Source organism: Hyposmocoma kahamanoa, unplaced genomic scaffold (assembly GCF_003589595.1).
Source record: "Hyposmocoma kahamanoa isolate Upper Pololo Valley unplaced genomic scaffold, ASM358959v1 63, whole genome shotgun sequence".
Classification (NCBI taxonomy): domain Eukaryota; kingdom Metazoa; phylum Arthropoda; class Insecta; order Lepidoptera; family Cosmopterigidae; genus Hyposmocoma; species Hyposmocoma kahamanoa.
The window spans coordinates 22,804,019-22,829,946 of record NW_020653851.1 but is presented as its reverse complement, the minus strand read 5'-3'; the positions used below and the strand labels follow the sequence as shown (position 1 = coordinate 22,829,946).

At 37.7% G+C, this 25,928-nt stretch overlaps 1 protein-coding gene across 4 annotated transcripts in view; it reads right to left on the bottom strand.

Annotated features, from left to right (window-relative positions):
• The window catches only part of LOC113229881 (obscurin), an 80,209-nt gene that overhangs the window by 46,923 nt on the left and 7,358 nt on the right, over window positions 1-25,928 (bottom strand). For all 4 annotated transcript variants that reach the window (XM_026463563.1, XM_026463564.1, XM_026463566.1 and 1 more), the window contains exons 3-5: window positions 6,863-6,955; window positions 972-1,274; window positions 113-266 (exon numbers count right to left, since the gene is read on the bottom strand). In XM_026463563.1, coding sequence (XP_026319348.1) covers window positions 113-266; window positions 972-1,274; window positions 6,863-6,955 — 550 coding nt within the window. The remainder of the gene's footprint in view (window positions 1-112; window positions 267-971; window positions 1,275-6,862; window positions 6,956-25,928) is intronic.

Here is a 25,928-nt window from a genome sequence, read left to right as displayed (position 1 = left end):
CCGACTTCCAGTGAATATTCTTCAGATTCCATTGAATTCATTATATTGTTTACAAGTCTATTTAAAAACTAGGTACTTATTGCTATAATTACTTTGACAAAACAATGCTTACCAGCATCACTAGCGTACTGTCTGATCTCAGCCAACCATGCAGGCTTGACAGGTTCTTTATGCGCAGTAAGAGTGACCCCGTACGAAGTCGCCTTGTGACGTAATTCAAACCTGAACTTGTCGTCTGTATGGTCCTTGACTTCGACTTCTGGTAGCTGAAAAGAACATTACGTTGAGGTAATACAAACCGTATTTGGATGTAGGCCAAAAGAGAAATAACCACTGTTTACAGGATATTTTTGGATTGCAAAATTTGGCTTCAAAGCTGTTGTTTTGTAAATACGAGTAAATGACGTGACGAGGTAAGTGTTACTTGAAATTTATTATTATACCACATTACACGTAATGGTTGTTTCAAGTGACAAGTGTATACACTCAATGTATTGCTCTTGCAGTGTGAAAATGTCTGAAGATTATTTCGTCAATTTAGGTAACGGAGAATGAAATTATTATCTCATTTGCAAAATCTTATTAACAGTTATTTTCAAAATAATATTATGACGGCATGGTTATTCTCGGTTATGTATAAATAATTCTATATGAAAAAGGAGGTGTTGCCAAGTGACCACTATTCTCATCGCAATAAAGAAACAAATGCAGACATTTTTAAGGAGCAATAAAGTTAACAAAAGCCAAGTAAATTTTATAATTTACAGTGAAATATATTGCAAAAGAAACAAATTTATCGGATTTTAAATCGTTTAAGAAACAAACTCTAAGAAACAAAACTGGTAATTGAAAAAACAAATGCAACCGATTTAAGATCTGAAAACTTTGTTTAACTTTCAATAAATAGCAATCTCAAACAGCAGTAAAGGATACGTTGAATGTATATACTATGTTTTATTAATATTATGTACCTTAACAATATCTTTAAGAACGAAGACAGAACGATCATCCGAGACTCTTTTGACTTTGCAAATCAAAATTCTCGCTTTGAAAAGGAACAGATATCTTTCTTTAGGCTTTCCCTCGGTGTCGGTGACAGTAAACCAGTCATGGGTGAGCAACCGGCCAAGTTTGTAGATATTCCCTCGATATCCTTCGATGCTCGCTATAAATTTGTTGTCGGTGGCTCGGTTGGGTACGCCGAGGAAGAGTTCTAAGGCCTTCTGGAGGTCGGTTGCGTCTTCACCGAGGCGTTTGGTGTATTTTACTAGTTCCTGTGAATGAGCAAAAAGATTTATTAACATTTGTGTGTTCTTAAATTGTTAACTGTTTATTCGGATCTAAATTGTATGTAAATTGGAAACTGTTTCTTGGTAAATTTAAAATAAAATATAAATAAAAAAATCACTTCGACATCAATCTATCCGTTTGGAAGCTATAATGCCACAGACAGACTGATACGTAAAGTTTAAAAAATATAACTTCTATATTTTTACGTCGAGGTTTAAAAAAATATAAAACAAGATAAAGGTACGTGACGTCAATTATTAATTAGGTACTTTTTTTATTAGAAAACACCTACCTCAAAACTTTGTTTATCGGTTTTTTATTTTAATTATATCTGTTTTGCTAAGTTTTTACTGAAATCGGTAAACGGAAACTGCGCGAAACCAGGTTCATCCCCTAGTTTGCACCCATAGAAGTGGAATAGTTTCTTCAAATTTAAATAGGATCAATACTGAGGTACCCTCTTTCGGTAAAATCGGTTCACAATCGCGTAACATGCACATAAAAAAAACCAGCCGAATTGGGAACCTGCTCCTTTTTTAAAGGCGATTAAAAATATGCAGAATACAGGTGTGTATATTCGGCTATAGAATATTGTGTCGTGTGCACAGTATATCAATTTTATTATGACGTTGTTAATGATTAACAGTATTTAATTAGTCATAAGTCGTCACCTTGTAGCACTTCGATTAAACACACGTATATTTATAACCGTCTGCTGTTTGTTCACGGAATCATATAATAATCAGCTGCGTTATATTTAGTACAGTATGCCATTTCACTGAATAAACAACCTAATTTGTTTTGCCTTGATAACAGCCGGTGGATTGTTGCTGCTATGAAATTACAAAACACTGTACAGGGACTTGCAGTGTTTTGGTTTGACATGGTAGACCACTAGATGACACATAATCTCCATAGATGACCATAAACAGCGCCACAACATATTTACAGGAACGCTCAATTATATTTTGAATTACGATAACAATGTTCATAGGAACCACAGACCGTTTAATCGAAATGAAAAGGTGGATCAAAGTCATTCTTTTTCAAATTAAATTTTCAGGCATATGTGGCCAATGGTTACTTTATGAACGTTGTTATCGTATAGCAGAACCGTGACCATGGGACTTATAAAGGACCTGAAACGTTGGTTTGTCGACTATCAACCGTGACCATAGGATTGGTAAAGAGCCCGAAAAGTTGGTTTGTGTGAAAAAACAATTATACGCGATTTAAATCCGGGGTTTCATTTCCTATTGCAATCGCGAAAACCTAAGAACTCGATATGTTGTTATCGTAGTTCAACCTCATTGATAAACGGTACATACCAACAAGAGATCGTATTATGGCGCTTCTCTTTAAGAATTAGGTAGTCAGTATTCGTAATTTATTTCTAATCACATTTAAGTAGCAGTAGCGCTCCTTGTGAGAGTTCGTCCAGGGAATTACTGCTTACCTTTTGCCGCCAAGCAGTAATGCGAACATTACTGCGTTCCGGTTTTGAAGGGTAAGGGTGCTGGTGAAATTACAGGCACATGGGACTTGTCAACTTATGTCTCAGGATGTCGGGCGCAGAGGCAGTGCCTCTCAGATCTTTGTGATTTAAAATTTTGAGTGACACTGCAACTGTTAGGGATAGGCGTGGCGCTTACCACTAGGCACACAACTTGTTCACCCCGTCACTTAGTATTATAAAAAATTTAAAAAGTCACAGTTCCCTTTACACAGTCACTCTATCGCGTGTGATCAGGAGCTTATAGGATTGGACGCGGGAAAGCCTGCACGCGCAATATTGCACGATTACCTGTTTGAAATTTCTTAAGCTAATATTCTTCCGCGCGCGATTGCTCGTGTTCGTTTTTGTTCCAACGGAATGAGTGTCCGTGTAAAAGTGAGTGTGAAACTAGCGCGTGTTGGAGTGCGCAATCGCGGTCTTTCCCTTTTCCTTCGAACGTGTTTACACGCGCGCGCAATTACGCATGATTTCTGTATCACGCGCGATAGATTGTCATTGGTGTTATCAAAGGTACATATAAGAGCTTGACTACAATGTGTTGGGCTATCGTGAGAGAACGGTCCATATACTAGGCTATCCTAATCGACATAAAGATGAAATATCAAAGTGTATTGGAATGATGTAACAAAGGGTAGTCTTCATCAAGACATCTTTGCGTCGATGAGTCAGTAAATAACTAAGTATTTACAACATACAATGCGTTTGTACGTTGTAATCTGAATACTTCGTGTGTTGTCATTTTTGTAGTCTGTTTTATAGGTCGTAAGTTGTCATTATTCATCTTAAAATCTGGAACCCTTCGAATATCATTTTCTACGTTATAATTTCCACCACGGAATAGGATAAACCAAAAATGCACAGTGAGTTCCAATGTTAATGTTTCAAGTCGTTTAAACGAGTTATAAAGAACATCATACGAATTTTAACAGTATCCAAGTTTAATTTCAAAGCGAATGCAAAATTAACGTAAACAAATGAATAATGCGAAAATTTTAAAATAGAGGCCTTGACTGGAGTACATAAGAAGAAAAAAGACTTTTCTCGAACATGCTAGGAAATGTGTTAAATGTTAAATGTGCTAATTTGTCAAAAGCAATGCTTTGAACAAATTAAGAGCCTGATTTAAAAAAAAATTGATAATAAAAAATAAATTAGTGCCGGACCTAGACCGGGAAATCCGTATGGAAACCCGCTACGCTAAACTTTTGAATACTTAACCCGCGCATACCAAATTGAAATGACTAAAGAAACGGCAAACGTCCGAGGTAGTGACCTGTTTAGCTATTCTCGATCTAAGATGTTCAAATTAAATATTGTAATGAGAACTGTATTCAATTATATTTACAAAGAGCAACCCGCAAGCAACAGCTAGAGAGTTTTTAGCTCATTCTTCTCAGGGGAATCTGTCTTACGAATGAGCAGAGTTTAATCAGTATGACGATTTCAGGAGTAATTTGCTTACCTATGAAATAAAGATTATTTGACTTTCGCTTTGACTTTGAAAAATGCTATGCAGCCAAGTCCATCCCTTATTTTTTTTTTGATACAGTGTGTGTGAGTGTGAATTACAGAAAATCACCGCTTGTTTGCGCTCTATACTTTCTTAGTCTTAATGCGCTTCTCGTATCTGCTCCAGACTGCGATCTTTTTGCAAATAGGCGGCTGGCTGTGTGATGAATATTTGAGGTTTTGTGAGAGTATTGGTCAGCATATTCTGTCTTCTGTGTAGCAGAACTTCCCTGAACGAAAACTTTTTTAAGGCTCTTCTGAAGGGCTGCGCCGCGCGAGCTCGTGCCAACGCGCCGTGGGAAGAGTTTTTAACCCGAGCGTGCCCGTGGTCGCTCGTGGTCGTCTGTTTTTGGATCCGCCGTGTGTCGGTAACTTTAAAGGCGTGAGCTCGCCCATAGTCGCCCGTAGGCGGCTTCCCACGGCCCGTTTTTACAAGGAGCTCTACTGCTATTAAAATTTTAGGATATTTTTAGCTATATGGAGTGCCTCTTATTCTTCTTTTTTTTTTAAACAGTTATAGCTCTATCGATGCAATCGATAATTCCGCCAAAGGAAAACACGCGTTTATTACTAAGAATTGGACGGGTGATTGTCGATGGCAGACTTTACTGAGAACAGAATCTACAACAACACAAACATTTACAGACCTCTGTAGTTGAGTCATAGTTTAATTGGACATGTTTTTTAATTTTTAAGTTTATTGAATGTCACGATCTTTGACCACCATGATATTCAATTATTTGTGAAATTACTCCACTAGTTTGTATTATTAATATAAGGTGGAACACTAAGAAAAAGTTCCTTCGATCTGGCTGGATTAAAACCAACGTCTTCCAGCAAACTGCGCCAGACGCTATGACAACTAAGCTACGACCTTACAAATTTTTCTATGTGCTTTTTGCAGTACTTTGTTTTTGGTTTCTAACGATGCAGCGACGTCTGTGAGAAATCTGTGAAACCTTTTCTTCACTCAGCCAGCCATGTTTTTATTGTCTCTTTTTATTTTATTAGATGTGAATGTAACTTTGTTTAGGACGCCATAACAAACATGTAAAAATAAAACAACTCGCAGACAGTTCAAAAGCGGGTGTAAAACATCAGACAGTTTCAGCTGTTAATTAAATAGTACATCTTTTTTTCATATTTTCAATAACAGCAGGGAAGTGTGCGAATCAGAAAACGTCAGTGTCAAACAAAATATTTGGCACGAGAAACAGGTAATGTTTTGTTGAGAATATTACGGTTGTCTGCACCATTCGCAGGACTATATTACTACATATACCTAATTAAGTACAAACTTTTGGACGTATGTAGCCCACAACAGTGTCTAATGGGATTTATCCCTATGTATATGACGCGGAGAGCGGTGTCAGGGCGGACCCGCGCACGGCGCGCCATAGACGCGCGTTTCTTACGCAAAGCGATGTCAAAACCGTCCACACGCGCGGCTTCAAACATCCCTGTTGCGATACAGAAAGGAGGCAGCCCCATCAACACCCGGAACGCGTTACGTGAAACAACGTTCATTAATTTTTATAACCACGGAGACTGCTGATGAGCTGGACGATGGAGCTTGCACACCTAAATAATGCCTATTCACTCTCGCCTTGAAAAGGCCCAAGTTATAGTTATGCGAATCCTTGGAACATTAACATCATAAGGGTGGAAACCCAATCTATGTCTAGTCTCTCGGTAATGGAAAGTAGAAGGCGGAATTAAATTGTACAACTCCATCGCACACTCTCTGTGCCACGTCGTCGGCTGTAGTGCAAGTACGCACAACTAGCCTTTGATTAGGAGTCGGTAATTTAGTAGCCAAATCAAATTCGCTTAAATGTTATGGTAACCAAATTAACGTGATTTACGGGAATCTATTGTTATCAGTCCGTATACACCATAAATTAATGCTTATTGTGCAAAAATGAAAATCGTAGCCATTTAAACATTGACTTACAAATAAATGGACGACGGGTCTAATACAAAAACCACGAAAAAATGTCCCAAGTCAATCTATTTAAACGTAGTGACATGTAAAGGAATATGAAAAAGCTAAAACGAATTGAATTGAATTTAAATTGTAATGTCATCGCAGTACTGTCTAATTTTGCTTGCTTCGCTGTCAGTAGAACAAACGAAAACTAAAGCGTGAATGACGCTCTGTATACGATTTTAACGCCCTATAAGTTCGGACACTTTTTAGCGCGGACCCGACGTCCATATAATTGTAAGTCGATGCATTTAAATAAAAAAGTAATAACGTTAAATCCCTATCCTGTGGAATTGATTTGGCGCAGATACGCCCTTTTTACCAATACTACATACGCGGATTTGCACTATCCTCGACAATATCCTGTAGAACGCCAATAAGCAGGTAACTCTACGGTGGTCTTCAAGTCTCCGTAGCTTCGCCACTACTAATTCCGAGTCACCTATAAGCCTTTTATACAGGCATTATGCTATGGTTACAAAATTTCACTTCCATTTCGTTTCGCAGTTAGGTATGTAAATTGAGTCTAATTAACTGGATTTAATCATTCCAATACTCACCTTTAACAAAAGTTGGTAGTCGTTAATTCGTTGTATAGGAAGCTTCAGATGCTCCGCTAAACCTTTATCGTCCCCGAGTTTATCCGCTACAGCCTGAAAAAGAAACATTATTATAATTTAATATGTTTATGCAATAACAAAACATGGCCTTATAAGACTATTAATATATTGACCAAATAGAAAGTTTCTCTTCGACCCGGTGGGACTTGCACCTCCGACCATGTTGCACCGTAGCATTGCTCTGACCAACTGAGCAACAGGTCAAGTTACCGAGTTGTCGAAATTCTCCTATGCACTTTTTGTTTTAGATCTCCGCACTGGCTTTCGGCATTCATCGCCACTAGTGTCACATCTAGTGCAACATTCTCACCGCAGCCTGTATCTTTACTGACGTAGATGTCGCTTTTAGATCAAGTGTATCATTGAGATTTTTTGTGAAATAGCTCCACTTTTTTTTATAATTATTAATACAACGATCGAACACATAGAAATTACATTCTTGCAGTCTCGTGTCTCGAAAATGCCAAGAAATTGTCGAGCCTCTCAAACTTTTCGAGACCGGGATGCAAGGTAAGCGACACACCTGTCCATAACAGTTGCAATGCCACTCTGAGCTTTAAATCACAAAGCAAAGATTTGAGGGGCACGCCACCGCGCCCATCACCCTGAGACTTAACTGACAAGTCAAATATGCCTGTAATTTCACCAACACCCTTACTCTCTCAAACCGGAACGCAATAATGCTTACATTACTGCTTGGCGGCAGTACAATACATTTTTTTTAATAAATAACACGCGCTTGGCCACAATCTCACCTGTTGTTAAGCGACGTTAACGATGTGACTGACGATGGTACGCGTTTGCCTAAAAAATGCTTATTCTAGCCTTGAATAGCCCCAAATTATACTTTTCGGGAAACATAGATAGAGTATTCCGTTCCTTTGCCGTACGCATCAGAAAGGAGAAAGCGAAGCGCTTAGGCTCGAGCCTAGCGCGGTCAGTTTTTAGGGGCGGTCAATCGTGACAAAGTATTTCACTGATTGACTCACAAGAAATAACTCAAAGTACCTAAATATTTTAAAGGCTCACGCACATTATGGCGGGCCGCACTGCACCGCATCATTTAACAATAATCTTCCTAAATCACTTCCGTAGGCACATTTTATGTACAACATATAGATATGTCTACCAGTAGGTATAAATGATGAGTGCTGAGAAAGGAGCGCTGGTACTGACTGCAAATCCGCCACGCTCCGGCTAAGGTGAAACTAAGTTGAAAAGTTGTGCGCACACTCCCCGAAATGTATCCGATAGAAAACCGATAAGCAGGCTACTTTTCTGCGATGGTCGAGATGTTGTAGCTTCGACTCCACAAGCGAATTGTTGTTAATAAGTCTCTGCTTCTCGCTCCACCGAGTCCAAGGCAGCTAACTGGTAATGGGCAGGGCCGTCCCAAAGGTGGCTTTATACATACAGTACTGCTTCTAAATACGAGCCTAATAAACATGTTTGCCTTAAATAAAACAGAAAGCTAAAAATCGCACTTATAAGTCTGCTTTTGTAGCTTTCGCTGCGTTACTAACCGAGTTTTCTTCATCAATAACTGAAACGCATCGGGAAGACCTCGTCAAAACAAATAATATGAGCCTAAATACAAGGTGGCTGCTGTATTCTGTTGAGGACTACCTCTCATATGCCAGCCATTTCCGTCACCAGATTAGCTCTAGGTCACCATAACATTTTATTTTTGTTGGAATTACATCTATATGCCAAGTTTCATTGAAACCGGATAAGAGTCTATAAAATCTCAACTGTCTTTGGTTGATTCTGCATAACAGTCACAGTGCTGAACCACTTTGGAAAACAATATATAGTAAAATTGAGGATATGCACTGATTACAATACAGTGTGAAAATAGCATTCCTAAAAATTTTCACGATAGAAAAAAAAAACACAAACTTACCTCGATATTTTACAAGGAATACTTTAGTATCTATTGAATATACCAAATATTTTTTTAAATATCAACCGAACTAAATAGAACACGTATAGAATACCATATACATTATATAAATGGCTATAATTCCGTTTGTAAAAAATAAATTCTGAAATAAAGCCATTGTCCCTATCGCTCGGCCCAAGCAAAATGAACCGTATTAGCACGGGAAAAATTTTAATTCGACCTGATGTAGTATCTACTGTTAATGGAAAATGAGTGAAACTCAATTAACTGGACTCATCCCGTAATTTCCTGCTCTTGGAATATTTCCTACAAATTTGAATGGTACCACTGAGATACCCTGTTTGCAACAAAAAAAGAATCATCAAAATCGGTTCACAGGTATCTAATATCCGAAGTCATCGCGTAATATACATGAAGAAAAATACAGTCGAATTTAGAACGTCCTCCTTTTTTAAATTCGGTTAAGAAAATGAACGCAATACATTGTGAAAAACAACAAACGAAAGTCGTGTATTTTTCAAGCAAAATATTTTGTGTGTCCAAAAGTATTATTTTTAATCTACGACCAACAAATCTTTTGTCGTGTGCTAGGAAAGATATGAAAACGTTATTCGCGGCCTTTGCGCTTTATTTAGATCAGAATTTGTGTTTACTTCACGTTCTGAATATTAAATTTTAATATGTATTCCGGATTCACCTTAGCCTTGGCAAAGATCGTCGGTGTCGTTAATAAAAGTCAAAATGTGGGTCATTGTTTCATCATGAAAATAGCTATATTCTTGGTCAGGCAACGATTTTAATAGACCACTAAATGGTCCGGTAAATAACGACTGTATAACAAGAACGAACGTGAAGAACTAAAGCATTAAACTTAACACTCTGACCACTGAATACCTTTGGGATTGTATATATTTTTCTTATTGCAACAGAATTAGATTTAAATTTGATAGTTTTCGGTCATTCCCGGGCTGTTTGGAGTGTTCATTACCTAATTTCCGTGGCAATTTTTATTATTTAAATATTCAAGTATATTATCGTCTAATTATTAAATAATATTTCACGATACAATACACGAATATTAAATAATATTGCACGATTAAGAACCGAATATTTAAATAATGAAAATTACCATGGAAATCAGGTAGTGAACGCTAGTGAACGTTCGATCTTTGTTTTTATAGCTATAACAAACTAGTGGAGTTATTTCATAAAAAAATTGAATACCATGCATTGACTTACAATTATATGGACGTCGGGTCCGCGCTAAAAAGTGTCCGCACTTGTAAGGCGCTAAAATCGTATACAGAGCGCCAAACTCCGCTTTAGTCTTCATTTGTTCTACTGACAGCGCGATACTGCGATGACATTACAATTTAAATTTCGAATAGGTAGACTTGGGACATTTTTTTCGTGGTTTTTGTATTAGACCCGTCGTCCATTTATTTGTAAGTCAATGATACCATGCTAGTAAAACATTATGTTATTATAGCGACATCTCTAATAACTGTAAAGTAATCTAGCTGAGCGAAGAATACTTTCACAGATTTCTCACAGATGGCGCTACGTCAAAAAAGTCGTTAAAAATCAAAAACAAAGATCTGCAATAAGCACATAAAAATATTGTACGATCTGCTGGTTCGTTCAGTGGCTCAGTTCAGCTCAGTCCAGCCGGATCAAAGGAATTTTTCTTAGTGTTCAAAGCACTTGTTTGGGGAGCAGTGGCCAACATACTTGGTGGTTCCAAATGCTGTCGTTAGAGAAGCGACGGGACATTTTAGATATGATGTTTTCATATAAATTATTAAATAATCAAATTAAATGCAGTTCAGTTCTAAGCCTTATATCATTTAATGTTCCCCGCAGACTACCTAGATTTCCCATAAAGCCTCTTTGCAAGTCTTTTCGCAGGACTATTTTATACAATGATCACAACCATTGACTTACAAATAAATGGACGACGGGTCTAATACAAAAACCACGAAAAAAATGTCCTAAGTCAACCTATTCGAAATTTAAATTGTAATGTCATCCCAGTATCGCGCTGTCAGTAGAACAAATGAAGACTAAAGCGGAGTTTGGCGCTCTGTATACGATTTTAGCGCCTTACAAGTGCGGACACTTTTTAGCGCGGACCCGACGTCCATATAATTGTAAGTCAATGATCACAACGCAATGATTGATTTACACTACTTCTCTGCAGTAAGAACCAAGCGCGAAATGTCGTCACCTTCCTGAAACTCTGTCACCTAACTTCTTTTCTATGTTTTAACTTAGTCTTAAGATATTATTAACACTATTTGCTTTTGTAAGTGATTTATATAGGTAGTTCAATTACTGTTTACGCTATTCTTTTTGTAAGTTTATTTTTACTCTGCAATAATTTATTGTGCATGTAGTGTCAGTCTATAATAGACTGTGCACTTAGTTTTAAGTTTTTTTTTGCATATACGTTTTCTGATATTTTCTCAATGGTTGACTGACCAAATAAATAAACAAAATTAATAAAAAAACCTGTGTTTTTTGTTTTGTTCTTACTAAGTGACTGGAAGAACAATTTGTGTTTCTGGTGTTAGCGCTGTGCCTCTCCGTAGCAGCTGCAGAGACACTCAGAGTTTTAAGTCGCAAATATCTGAGGGACACTGCCACTGCTCCTACATAATTTGAAGGCTCTTAGGTGCCTGTAATTTCTCCAGCACTCTTACCCTTCAAAACTGGAACGCGCTCATGCTCACATTACTGCTCGGCGGCAGAAACAGGTAACGTGGTAGTACTGCTCAGGACGAAATCTACTGCTGCTAAAATGTGGAACGGAATTACACGATTTAATTCTGTGTTTTCATTTCCATCACCTGGGGATTAGACGTAGCCTGGAGTTCCATCCGTATGTTGTGGGTATTCCAAGGATACGCACAAAGCGTTACGCTTTCACATTCATGTGGCAAACGGCTATAGAGTGGAATTCCCTGCCTGCAAACTTATCCCATGGACGCTTTATGTTTGGTCTTTTCAAGGCGAGAGTGACGCTTATTTTTTCTATAAATAAAGGATAGCAATATTTTTGTATTCCAGGCTTAGAAGAATAAAAATGCAAAGTGGTACGAGTGGTGTCCGGGAGTGAAGTTTCAGCTGAAAATACCACTAATTATATTGACTTCCTTCCATCCGTTTCAGCGTTTCAGCTGTGCTAAAAATCACTGTCATCCTTCAGACAGGAATGCTACAGCGCTAGTAATTATTTTCGACAGCCGGATTTATACCGCACAATTTATCAAAATAAATGGATTACTATTGACGTGTTAGGTACGTTCTTGGATCAAATGTTTTTATTGGATTGGATTTTCCAACCGATGAATCTCTTCGCTAAATCGTACTTTCTTGTCGCCAAATATTCTGCAAGTATAACTGCCATTATATTTGACTAGCGGATTTACGATCGCAATGCAATCTTATATCCAAAATAAAATATGTTTAAAAATTATCACTTTTAGCTACCTGTACAGCACAAGTCCGGTTCTGTACTGCTGTCACTTATGGGATGGCTCTGCTAAATACCAATTGACCACCTTAGATTCAACAAGCGTGGCATGAAACTTATAGGTGACTCAAATTTAGTAGAGGCGAAGCTACAGAGCCTTGAACACCGTCGTAAAGTTGCCTGCTTATTGGTGTTCTACAGGATAATATATCAAGGAGAGTGTGCGATGGCATTGCAAGATTTGATTCCCCTGTCTATCATCGGGGGACTAGACGTGGGCTGCGGTATCACAACTATGTTGTGGATATTCTCAGGATTCTCACGCAGAGTTTCGCTTCCACATTTATATGGCGAGCGGCTGGGTAGTGAAATTTATTTATTTATTTATTTTCTCCCAATAGCTTACAAATACTAAAATGGCAATTTGTACAGATATAAATTTAAACAATGCTAAAATGGGAGACTGGTGTCCAAGCTAGGTAAAAAAACCTGTGTTATGGATCACCAGCCCTCCACCCCACGGACATGACTGTAAAATTGTACATAATACTCAACTCATACGTTTAGGCAGCTATTATACAAGTATAACATAAAAATTTAACAAAAAAAAATTAACAAAAATGGACTCAAACACGTTCTGATTACTGTTAAAATTCCCTGCCTACGGACTTGTTCCACGAACGCTATACCTTGGAACTTTTCTAGGCGAGAGTGAATAGGCATTATTTAGGTGTGCATGCAACATCGCCGACCTCATCGTCACTTTTCATCAGGTGAGATGGAGGTCGCGCATTTGCGCACTTATTTTTATATAAAAAAACAAGATGATAAGCGGTCTATGCCTGGTCTATCAAAAACTTTAGAGGTATTAAACATCAAATAGATTCATTCATATCTGTAGATATACGATTAATCAAACAGTATCAGTAGAGATCGTTGTAAAATAGTTTATCCAGGGAAGTACTGCCACCATAGCTATTTCAGCCGCTAAGCATGAGCTGTGAGGACTTTTGAAGGGTAAGGGTGCTGGTGAAATTCAGTCTTACGCGACTTATTTAATTAAAACCATTCGAATACAATAAAAAATCAAATAAATAAGAACAATACAACAGACAAGCCTCAATGAAAAGAATCTACATTCGGTCGCTTCGTGACAAAGCGTTTTCATGCAGTTTTAGTTTATTACTTGCTCGCTAGAGGCGCTGAAGTCGACTGGTCGCAATTGTTCGTTCCGTAATACGAATTTATGTTTTGACAGCATTGACTTACAATTATATGGACGTCGGGTCCGCGCTAAAAAGTGTCCGCACTTGTAAGGCGCTAAAATCGTATACAGAGCGCCAAACTCCGCTTTAGTCTTCATTTGTTCTACTGACAGCGCGATACTGCGATAACATTACAATTTAAATTTCGAATAGGTTGACTTGGGACATTTTTTTCGTGGTTTTTGTATTAGACCCGTCGTCCATTTATTTGTAAGTCAATGTTTGACAGCGATAATCGTGCAACTATTGCTAAAACGACTGGTCGCAAAAGATCCGTAATAAGCCTGCCGAGATGACTTGTTAAATAGCAAAAAAAATCCCGTTTGTATGTCGACAATGATTGTAACACGTAGAGGCAGGTCTATCTATGTATTGGATAAGGCACCTTTGAAATCATATAACCTAACATATCACGCAGTCTCCTTGAATATTTGCGTTCCAAACTTTAAACTATGTCTCCGGGTGACAGGTGCAGTGGCTGACACTGCACTGTTGGTAGGTGTGACGCTTTCCACCAAGCAAATAACTTGATCGTCCCGTAACTTGATCATCTTAATAAACTCTCAGCCATAATAATACAGAGATCGAATACTAAGAAAAATTATTTCGTTCCAGTTGGATTCGAACCATCGCTTTCAGCATATTGTGCCTGACACTCTCCCAACTGAGCTGCGGAACGAAAGAATAGACCTTACGATATTTTTTGTGCTTGTTGCAGATCTTTGTTTTTAACGACTTTTTTGCCGTAGCGCCAGCGGGAAAAACTGTTTTGCTAGACAAATGATTTAGGTGTTTACTATTAACTAACGATCTTATAAAAAAATATATACGACGCACCTAAGGATATTGTCTAAAGAATGTGCTAAAATGTTACACGATAGGTTGTACTTATTATGTGTAAGTCTGAATACAGGTTAAAACAAAAGTCTAATACAAAACAACGAGTTATTTAAAGATAAAATATCTAACGCTGCCATTGACTTACAAATAAATGGACGACGGGTCTAATACAAAAACCACGAAAAAAATGTCCCAAGTCAACCTATTCGAAATTTAAATTGTTATGTCATCGCAGTATCGCGCTGTCAGTCGAACAAATGAAGACTAAAGCGGAGTTTGGCGCTCTGTATACGATTTTAGCGCCTTACAAGTGCGGACACTTTTTAGCGCGGACCCGACGTCCATATAATTGTAAGTCAATGAACGCTGCAGACAATTTTTCTATGGCGATATTTCTCTTTAAGTTAGTTTAAGTACAATTAACGTCCAAAATATTGTTTTTCAAAAGAAGTCTTGTAGTTATTAAATTAACATTTCGCACCGGTATTACAATACTGTTGTGACTCAAAATATGTGAAATTTTATATTATATCATTATTGAACGTAAAATTTGATTATCTACACGTCAAGAATACCGTCGTTAGAATATTGTAAGAAACAATCAAAAGATATCTACTTGACTCAAAATGATACGAACTCACTTTATGAGAGCTAGTTCTGGCCAAAATAATCCATATTTAAAAATATGAAATTATTTTTAAATATATTTGGGAAATGGTTTGTGTCTATAATAAACTATAACATATACATAAATTTTAATGATTTTTTGCGGAAAGTGAGTAATTCGTTTCTTACGGATTCTGAGAAATTCCACTTTTTGAGTTAATACTCTATTGTATTAACAGTGCGATTTATCCCAAAATTTGAAATTTGCCCAGCGGTTTAACGACGCACCGCGCCGCCCGCTGCCCCGTCAGTCGCCATCGCACATTTGTCGACGTCGGATCTGTGTCAAATTTTCTCTGCCGGTTCATATTTTATTCATAATTAATTTTTAGTTGTGGGACGTGAGGTCCGGTCCCCCACACCTCACCTCCTAAAATATAGGCTTGCGTTGAAACGCCGCCATTACACTCAGTCAGTTTGTACTTCATCTCATTATAATTGATAGTTAATAACGAATTAGTTGAGTAAGATCATTCGTCTCGTGCCTATCTAATTGATTGGCGAGCATCCAGATTCAATCGGAAATAATATCAATAGAGTGGTGCAATACTTTCGTTTTCATGTCAGGTTTTGTTTGAAGAAGTGATATTAATGGCTTGAGATGGAGTCACTGATATCGTATTTTTATTGTATTTTTAACGGTTTAAATAAAAAAGGAGGAGGTTCTGAATTCGGTTGTATTTTTTTGTATGTAAGTTACGCGATAACTCGATGATTCTTTTTTGTTGGAAATAGGCTACCTTAATATTGGTTCTATGTAAATTTGAAGAAAATACCTCTAAATGGTGGCAAACTACGATGAATCCGGTTTCAAATACATAGAGAAATTCATAAGATCTTTCCACCACACTGAGGCTACAAATGCTGGTTCCAGTCCAATCGGAACGTGGAATTTTGTGTCTATACAATCTTTGTATGATAATAATTGACGTTTTTGGGAAAGACAGATCGCACCAGTGTATTAAAAAGAAGTATATTATTGAATAGAAGTCCGTCAGGCCAGACTTTATAACATAACGATTTTGTACGTGATTACCCAACGTCATACCTCAGCTATATGAATCATAGCTCCCTATTTTATCATAATTGATGTGATAAAATATCTAATTTTAAATAAGAACTAAATGCGGCGCTAAGATGAAAATACGAATTTAAGTAAAAAAAAATTATTGAAAGAATCGCAGACTTTACAATACGATTTATACAATGTTATCCCATATTAAATTTATCAATAAAGTTTCATAACATAAATACTTTTTCTGATCCCAGTAAAGGCAATAACAAAACTATACAAACAATTGAGCACAAACAGTCGAATTATAGCAACTACAGTCGTTAAGATTTACGCGAAACTTTAGCGGAATCCATCAAAATCTGCGCGTGCAACGCTCACGTGCCGAATTTAGAGCACCTTGACACGTTCCTACGGGGCATGCGCTCAACGTGTTTGTCAGATTTATCTTTGGTGGAAACTGGTGATTGACTAAAAGATTTTGACAAAGTCGATGTTAATTCTACGTTCAGTTTTTTACATTATTCCAGTAACTGTGAAAGTTAAATTTGTATAGTCAAACTGACTGACATTGGCTATACATCCAAATTGTTAGAAAGACACTTGTTTACACTTTTATAGAAACAACATGAAACCCTCGCATAACAGAAATTTGTTGGAATTAGTTTCGGGACGAACAAGTCTTGCGCCTGTGGGTAACACCTACCCGAAACAGCTGCAGTACCACGCGGCGCTTGAAACCGCAAAGGGCTGAGGGGCAATGCGACTGTGCCAGACACCTTGAGGCACAAAGTGGACACTGGACAAGTCCCAAATGCATATAGTTTCATCAGCTCTCTTCAAAACCTGAACGCATTAATGCACTCGTTGCTGCTTGGTGGCAGGAGTTCTACTACTACCAAATGAAAGCATATGCAAGAACTAAAACCTGATCACTAATTTAAAGAGTGCAAAAAGCGACCACAGAGAGATCATTTTGGAAGTCATCCACTCACCAGAAAAAGTAATTGTTATATCGAGTTCTCAGGTTTTCGCGATTGTTACACATAGGAAATGAAACTATTACAAACCGACGTTTCGGGCCCTTTACAGGTCCCATGGACACGGTTGGCGATTGTCACAGTTGACTTCATTTCTTATAAGTAATTGTTATATTATTCCTAAGCGCTAAAATCGAAGCCACGATGAAAGTCTTTTCAATGACTGAGTTTGGACTAACTATTAATTACCAAGCATATTCAAACCATAATGGTGTCCTAATTTTTAACCTAGATATGTAGTTAGTTCACACAGAAGGCCGTGATACAGAATGATAGTCGCACAAAGAGCCGTGGAACATGAAACTTATAGATCAAGTTCCGAATTCCGAAATCCGTAGACGAACTACTGGACCTTAGTACATAGGAGGACTGTCTCCTTAGGACATAGGAGATCGGATAATGTGTTTAAAATGGAGCTTTGCGGGACATATTGCGAGACGTGGTGAACACAGGTAGAGTAAGGCTATAACCGAATGGTGGCCAAGAAATGGATATAGAAACGTAGAACATTCTGTAGCGAGATGGGCGGACGACATTGTCAAAGTTGCGGGCAGTAGATGGGTAAGATTAACGCAGGATCGTGGAGGATGGCACAAACTACGGGAGGCCTATACTTAGCAGTGGGTGAAGTCGGGCTGTGGATGATCTCTAGAACAAGTGAAATGATTTGCGAATCTGTGTACCTACCCTATTAACAAGAGCTGATAAGAGTGAAGTTGATATAGAACAAATAATGACAGGCAGAATTCAAACAATTGATGTTTTGCACGTATTTATAGACAACCGGAACGTGTCAAAAAACGCGTATTTGCAATGAAGAACGTTGAGGTGTAAATATGATATAGTGACTAGCATAGTAAAGCGAATTGTTGGTCTTGTAGAAGGTTTGGGTGCTAGTAGCAAAATGACAAACATTTGTCGAGTGAACGTGGAGGAGAAACTAGGTAACGACCGACTTTTACTTAACTAGACTGAGGATGTATTTAGAAAAAGTCAAAACTGCCAGGAATAAATAGGCGTGAAGAGACAAATGAGACTGGAAGAAACGACATAGGAATACGAATATGAATATCGTAGCGGGTGGAAGTTCATCGTGTCTGCTGACTTCAGTGGGGGACAGAGATGATGTATACAGGTGTATATATTTCTCTATAAAATCAATACAAGTAAACAGTCTGCGCCTTTGAAAAGTTTGTGTTGGAATCTATATTCAACGCGTGTAAAGGAAAAGAAAAACTTAATTTGGCAATGTAGAATTTCAGTAAAAATATGTAAGTTACTATAAAGCCGTAATTACAACGTCCATTTTCGTGATTCATTTTTTTCACTCAACTGATACTTAAAAAGACAATATCAATGTCACAGAGAGTCGAAAAGTGAAAGTTGTCATTAGAAATGATGAACTCGCAATTGTCCTTGACGAAGGTACAGAACCAAACACTTGAAAGTGCTATACGTCCTTTACTACAATGAATAATGAAATCCTCTGGTGAGAGTTGGTAAGTAAACGGGTAAGCATTGGAGTTGGCTAGCTTCAAAGCTAGCATCATCGATGATTTGTCGATGTGTAAATACCGTGGGCCTACATAGAACCTTGATATACATGTTAATTTGACTAGACAAACTAAAGAAAAGCATCTCAAATGTAAGTTTCAGTAAATATAAGACAAACTGAATGATCGAACAAGAAAACTAGAATGAGAAATAAAAAGATCGCAATGCGAATTGCTATGAGGAAAGCGATGCCGCTAAACTAATTATAGCAACCTGATCCCTTAAAGTCCATAAAGAAAATAGGTCAAGGTCATTCGACGGCTCTGTCACGAGCTCACCAGACTAGTACAGGAAACTAGCGGCTGCAGGGCGAATCATATCAGCAATATCGGCAATACGCCGTGACGCCCATCCCACGCCGCCAGCCTCAAAATAAACCAGACGCGACGCTGAAACACTACACCAGCACGTAACATTGAAATGGGGGAAAAAAATCACGATATTTTCGCCACCACCGGACCGTCCAGTCTAATTATAACGGAGCTTCATATCTAGAACTCGTGTACCTGATGGTGGGTAGTCCAGGCTTTGGTATGTCCACTATAGCACAGTCACAGTCACACACGTCACTCAGTCGAGTGGTCGAAGGTCGTAGCGCTGGAGCGACGAGGTGTTCGCGGCCGCGGCTTCCAAGCGACTGGTGTAGTGTCCGGGGTCGGGGCACGCTAAACATAGCGCAGTGGGAGCGCGAGGATAACACCATTTCTCTGATGACGCGCCGCTATCGCGCGGGAAACGACGCCCACTAGGTTGCAAGGTCGCCAAACAAACTTGTCGTATCCTTGTTGTTGCACATGCAACTGTTTACAATATTTTTGCGACGCCACAAGACGCTTACCACAAAAAAAAAACTTGTAATACTTCAGTGTAATAAGCTTAGAATAATAACGCATAGAATGATAGTTTCATATCAAACGAACTGTCACAAGTGAGGCAAAAATCAAATTCATGTAGGCTAGTTTTAGTAGTAGGTTAACTTTCGATTTTAGTGAATATTTATATAAAAATACAAGTTGAAACGCGTTACTTCCTCGTGGAATGTGATGTTAGTATCTATTTTATGTTTGTCTGACGTATTTTTACACTCATTTACCGCACATTTCGTTATTTTTAGTTAAAATTCTTGAGCTGTTCGCGGTGCAAGTTGACCTTGAACACTGAAGGCCCGCCCGCTCGTGTAGGCCCTTTGGGAGCGCTTCAATTTGCCTCACTTAGCGTGTGCGGACTAGGTTTCTATGCGTTATTATTCTAAGGTAATAAGGTCATATCTGCAAAATGACAATTTCTCAGGAGAGAGGTTTAAAGATTCTACGAACGAAATTTGTTGATAAACTTTTTATGCTTAAATAGGAGACATAAAATTTCACATGTACTTAATATGTTTCATGTAGTTCGTACTATCATTTCATGACTTTCATACAAATCATTGCTTTCATGTGTTAATAGAATATGGTTTAGTAAAGATGTCTTATGAGAAATTACTAACGAGGTCTAGAAGCCGAAACCGAAGCCTGAGGGATTTAATAACTCGACTTTTGTATTTTTTACCGTTCGTGATACATACAATGTTTTTCATCTCATTTGCGAGGAAATAAATACATGTTCATTTCTTATGAATAAACATGGTTCACAACCATTGACTTACAAATAAATGGACGACGGGTCTAATACAAAAACCACGAAAAAAATGTCCCAAGTCAACCTATTCGAAATTTAAATTGTTATGTCATCGCCAGTATCGCGCTGTCCGTAGAACAAATGAAGACTAAAGCGGAGTGTCGCGCTCTGTATACGATTTTAGCGCCTTACAAGTGCGGACACTTTTTAGCGCGGACCCGACGTCCATATAATTGTAAGTCAATGTTCACAACACAACAATTATGGGTTTTGCAAATGGCGGGTTTTTGTTTTTTTTTATCAACAGATAGTTAATACAACTCAAACTAAAATGTTGTACATAGCAAAAACGCATACAGCCATGACGGACTGTAAAAAAAATGCTAAATTTTTATACAGAAATTAATTAAAATTAATTATAAAAAAATTTAAGTATTAGTATGTGACTGAATTGCAATTAAATTTCTGTTTAGATAACATTTGATGCGAGTGTTTTAATTTTGAACGAAAGAAACCTCCTTGCTTGCTATAAATTAAACAAAAACTCCTTACCGACTGGAATGAGACAAACCTTGTTAATAAACATTGACTTACAATAAATAAAGTCAATGTTAATAAAGGTTTAATCAACAAAATAAGAAGTAATCTTTTCATGTAATGGACAAGTACTTACGACCTGCGTCTAGCGATGCTGCAAGAGCATGGGAACATTGGAAGCGATCTTTCGAAAATTTCCTTGCTGCGCAACCAGATAACGGAACCGCAGTTCCGAGACAAGTTTAAATCACAACTGTTAATGAAATTGGAATGAGACAACCCTTATTAATATAAGGTTTAAATCAACTAAATAAAGATACTTTGCAAATTTTATGAAATAAGAAAAATTTGATATAATATCTTTTTGACAAGTAACTAAAAAAGGTCGCATCACCGACCATGGCTGTCATGGGATAAAAAAGGCCCGGTTTTATTTGGGGCATTATATGTAAGTTAGCCACTATGCAATTATACTATTTACGAGTAAGTGTGATGAAAAAACACTTTATCAGTCGTCAGTCAGGCAATGACCCCAGACTAACCCATTTGCACAGATTTCATCCGGTTCTCAAAAGGCCTGAGTGCCTTGGGTGCACGTGTACGTGCGGTTTGTTCAGATTGCGCATTGCGCAACTAACGGTTGCCACCATTAACTCTTAAAATCCACTACCAAATCTCCTCTTTGGTGGCGGAGTTGCTCTCCAGCTTCCAGAAACTTTGGGTACCTATCCAGCGGATACCAAGCTCATCCTCTACTAGCTCTCGATCAGGCAAACGTGTTCATATCTACTAGCTACACATAAAGCCCGGCTAGTCCATACTCAAGTCCGGGTCCACCATAAACGCCCGTGAAGGCGTATTATTGGCGGAGGGCTTTGCCCGGACGCCCGCTGTACCTTGCTCTTGCCGGCCAGCTTGTAGTCTCCCCGGAACTCCCTATCTCTCGGGTCGGTAGATAGAGACTGAAGGGGTAGATCAGTTTAATGGCGATCGAGTAGCCAATCAAACTTATGTTGCACTTACAAAGGACCCAACTGTACTAACGGCCAAAAAACGGTCTGCACTCTGCGAGGTCTCCTCGATTAACTCATTGTCAAAGCAAACCCAAACAAAACCAATTTACAAATTTCACAATGACGTCATCAACGAAAGATAATACCTTCCTGGAGTACCGTAATACGAAAACACTAAGGCGTCGGTATTTCAGGAATTGATTCATACGTGACGAACGATGAGAGCGTGGGAAGGATAACCATCGCGATTTCAGGCCTCGTTTAAAAAGTCATTGAAATTTCTTGCTTCTCTCGTAATTATTTTGAGAATTTATAAAAATATTTGTTTACTTACTTGTTCTTTATATTATAAGAGGGTTTTATCTGTACAGATATACTACCCCCTACCCCTGTAGGGGAGGTACTGAATTATTATTTATTTATTTATTGGCACAGCTACAAAGTACAATTTTATATTTCTAATACAAATTAATATTGCTAAATTAAATAGAGAATAAATCTGCATTCCACTAACTTTGTCATGTTATTGAACACAGCTAAAAATAAAAAAAGAAAATTAATTTAACAAATACAATAACATTATGATTGGAGGTAACTACAATTAATAAATTATAACTTAAGTAACCAATTCAAATTAACGACACGAAAGTAACGGTCTAAAAATTACTATTGTCTAAATTACTATTTTAAAAATGCGGGACAACTTTGAAAATATATGCCTAAACTCCTGTCCTTGTTAATTTCATTATAGTCTCGACACGTACTTAATAGAGGACCATACCAATTAACGTAGGTATAATCTAGATATAGTTAAAGGTGCCTGTAGATTTGCTCGATTTTAAGATCGTTAATGTCACTTGTTAACGATAGATATAAATCTAACTTAAAAAGTTTGTGGAATTACATCTATTTGGCAAGTTTTATTGAAATCGGTTACCGGAAAGGGCGCGAAACCGGATTGTACCCAAGTTTGTCACACTTAGAGGTGGAATATTTCCTTCACATTCAAAAGGGACCAATACTGAGGTAACTCTTTCCAACAAATAAAGATCTTCAAAATCGGTTCACGAGTTATTGCGTAACAAACACACAAAAAAAAAATACGTAGACGAATTGAGAACCTCCTCCTTTTTTAATGTCGGTTAAAAATATAAAGGTTAAAATCGAACAAAGATAATCTGACCAGATTAATAAATGTTTGCGTACAAAAACCACATCGGTTTTAATTTATGTCGAACAAAGATCATGGCCCATAATCTGATTATATTAATAAATGTTTGCGTACAAAAACCACATCAGTTTTAAATGATGCAGTTAAGTATAGACCACTTTTTATTTTATGTAAAAAAAATACTGAAAATCTACGTGGTTAACATGTAACAGGGCTATAAAGATTTGATATTAAACATATTAGTACCTTTACAGCTAATAGTCCTGGCGAGAGATGTCGCTATTCACTGTATTTTAATTTTCTATTGTTGTATTTTTCTGAGTGTTCAGAGTTTCGATCTTTGTATTAATAATTATAATAAACTAGTGGAGTAATTTCACAAAAAATAATTGAATATCAATTCAATAAAAAATTAAAATGCAGTGAATAGCGACATCTCTCGCCAGGACTGGTAAAGGTACTAACTGGGTGATAAATCTTTCATAGATTTCTCATAGATGGTGCTACGATTAAACATATTGTTAATTGTGTGATAACCCTAATTTAGTTACTGTCAGACTTTCCGTCAAAATAAATATCATCATATTCGTGCGTCAGTTGAAGTAGAAATATTAGGACTTCGTTCGCTGGGTGATCAACAATAAATACAAAACACACAAATGTTTAGCGCTTACATAATTTTTTTTTATTCTATAATTCCCAGTATCTACAATAAAGAGACACACATAATTGTAAATTATACATATTTTTCTATAAATCTAGACATAATGTGATTTCTGTACGCTGTGGGTATAGTTTTTTTTGGTGAGTCGACTACAGTAAAGTTGTTGTAATAACTATAGTGTCGATCATTTGAAGCTCACACGTTTACTCGATTGATCTCTATCAGTCGAATCGATCGTCAATAAAAAAAACCGACCTCAAAAGTCATTCATCCCCTAGTTTGCCACCCTTAGAGATGGAACATTTTCTTCAAATTTAAATGGGACCACTATTGAGGTCCCCTCTTTCCAACAAAAACAGAACCATCAAAATCGGTTCACAAATGCCATGGAATTACCGCGTAACATACATACACAAAAAAGGAAAAAGAGTTAAATTGAGAACCTCCTCCTTTTTTGAAGTCGGTTAAAAATCGAGAAAATATTTAGGCACCTTTACGTCACTAAGTTACACAATATCCTGGCCTACTTGAACTGAGTTTAGTAGCAGTAGAGTTCCTTGTGAAAGTGTTCGTCCAGGGTAGTACTGCCACCTTACCTATTTTTGCCGCCAAGCTGTAATGTCGGCATTACTACGTTCCGGTTTTGAATGGTAAGGGTGCTGGTGAAATTACATGAACATTAGACTTGTCTCAGGTTAAGACGAAGTGGCAGTGCCCGTCAGATCTTTGCCATTTAAAGCTCTGAGTGGCACTGCAACTGTTATGGATAGGCGTGTCGCTTACCACCAGGCCAGGACTTCGTCACTCGCTCAAGGTTAGGCGATAAGTGCCTACATACAAGTCTTTCATTTATGAGCATTCGGTTCCGCACGACTGCACACGGCGGGTAACGTTATTTTCACCTCTCTGAGCGCGTGCTTAGGTTCCTTTTTCTTCGTTGTGAGCGCGTCATTAATCAGGTTTAGTACGTACAGCGTAGGTATTTTCGATTTTGCATGAGAGTGACGTATCTGTTACATACTAAATATTAAGTAATTTGTGACCAGGCGCACGACTTGTACGTCCCGTGCTTGGTATAAAAAAAACCTTCAACATTGTTAGTGTTGATTTAATGTAAGATCTGTTCCTTCCTGCGGTAATAATTAAAATAAAATAAAATTTAAAAAGAAGAGCTGGTTAGTTAGTATCCTAGGCTGTGGTGGAAATGCAAAAAAAATCCAGAGTAAATGCGAACCAAAACCGATATAGGTACCTAACAAAATTTTTGTTTCTAATCTGCTGTTGCACGATAAGACGCGACTTGCGCGAGAGTGACATAAAGTGCGAGATCTCTATGCGAGATTTCGAGTAAACAAATGCAGCTTTACCTACGCCTCGTTAACCACGGTTGGCACACAGATTTGTTACGACTATTTCTCTTGACTTTGCGTCTATTACGCTGTAACGTAATTAAATATTTGTAAAATTACTGGTAGACAAAGACTTCAATATATAGATCATTAGTAATGCGGGATAGCCGAAACGAACCCGGAACAGCATCAGGGACCACGAGAGTATACCCAAAAGAATTTTCAAAATCGGTCTGCAGTTGATGGAGAAATCGACAAATACACAGACATGCTTATAAAATTTGATGATTTCCCTCGATTTCCATGGGGTCCCCTCATCAGATTGATTCTGACTTGGTGACAATGGGATCACCACGATGGTGCACCGTTTCAAACAAAAAAAAATCAAAATCGGTCCACAATTGACGGAGTAATTTGAAAACATACTCGTACATACGCGCCGAACAAAAACAATTCACATTCACAGAAACTATATGTTTCGAACAAAACACTATCACTCTTGATAGTGTTTTGTTTTAGTATTGATTATCAAATTGATGATTGATTTTATCAAAGAGTATCAGGGAAGAACTACAACGTTACCTTGGCGTGACGTTGATGGCCTTCGTGGGCTTCAATCTACGTATAGACAAGAACATTCACAGAAACTATTCTGTTCCAAACAACACTATCACTGTTGTAAAATATTGTCAAAGAGAATCAGTACCGTAGTACCGTGGACAGATCGACTCATCCATAGAACAAAGACCTATGTGCAAGACTGCTTATTCTCAGGATATTGTACATTTCGTTCGTTGTTCTCCGCTGTGGCTATTAGATTGACTGTTGTTCGATTTTATATTTCCGAAACGAAATATGATATAAAAATTCTGAAAACACCTATCGATTAGCCTTATTTCG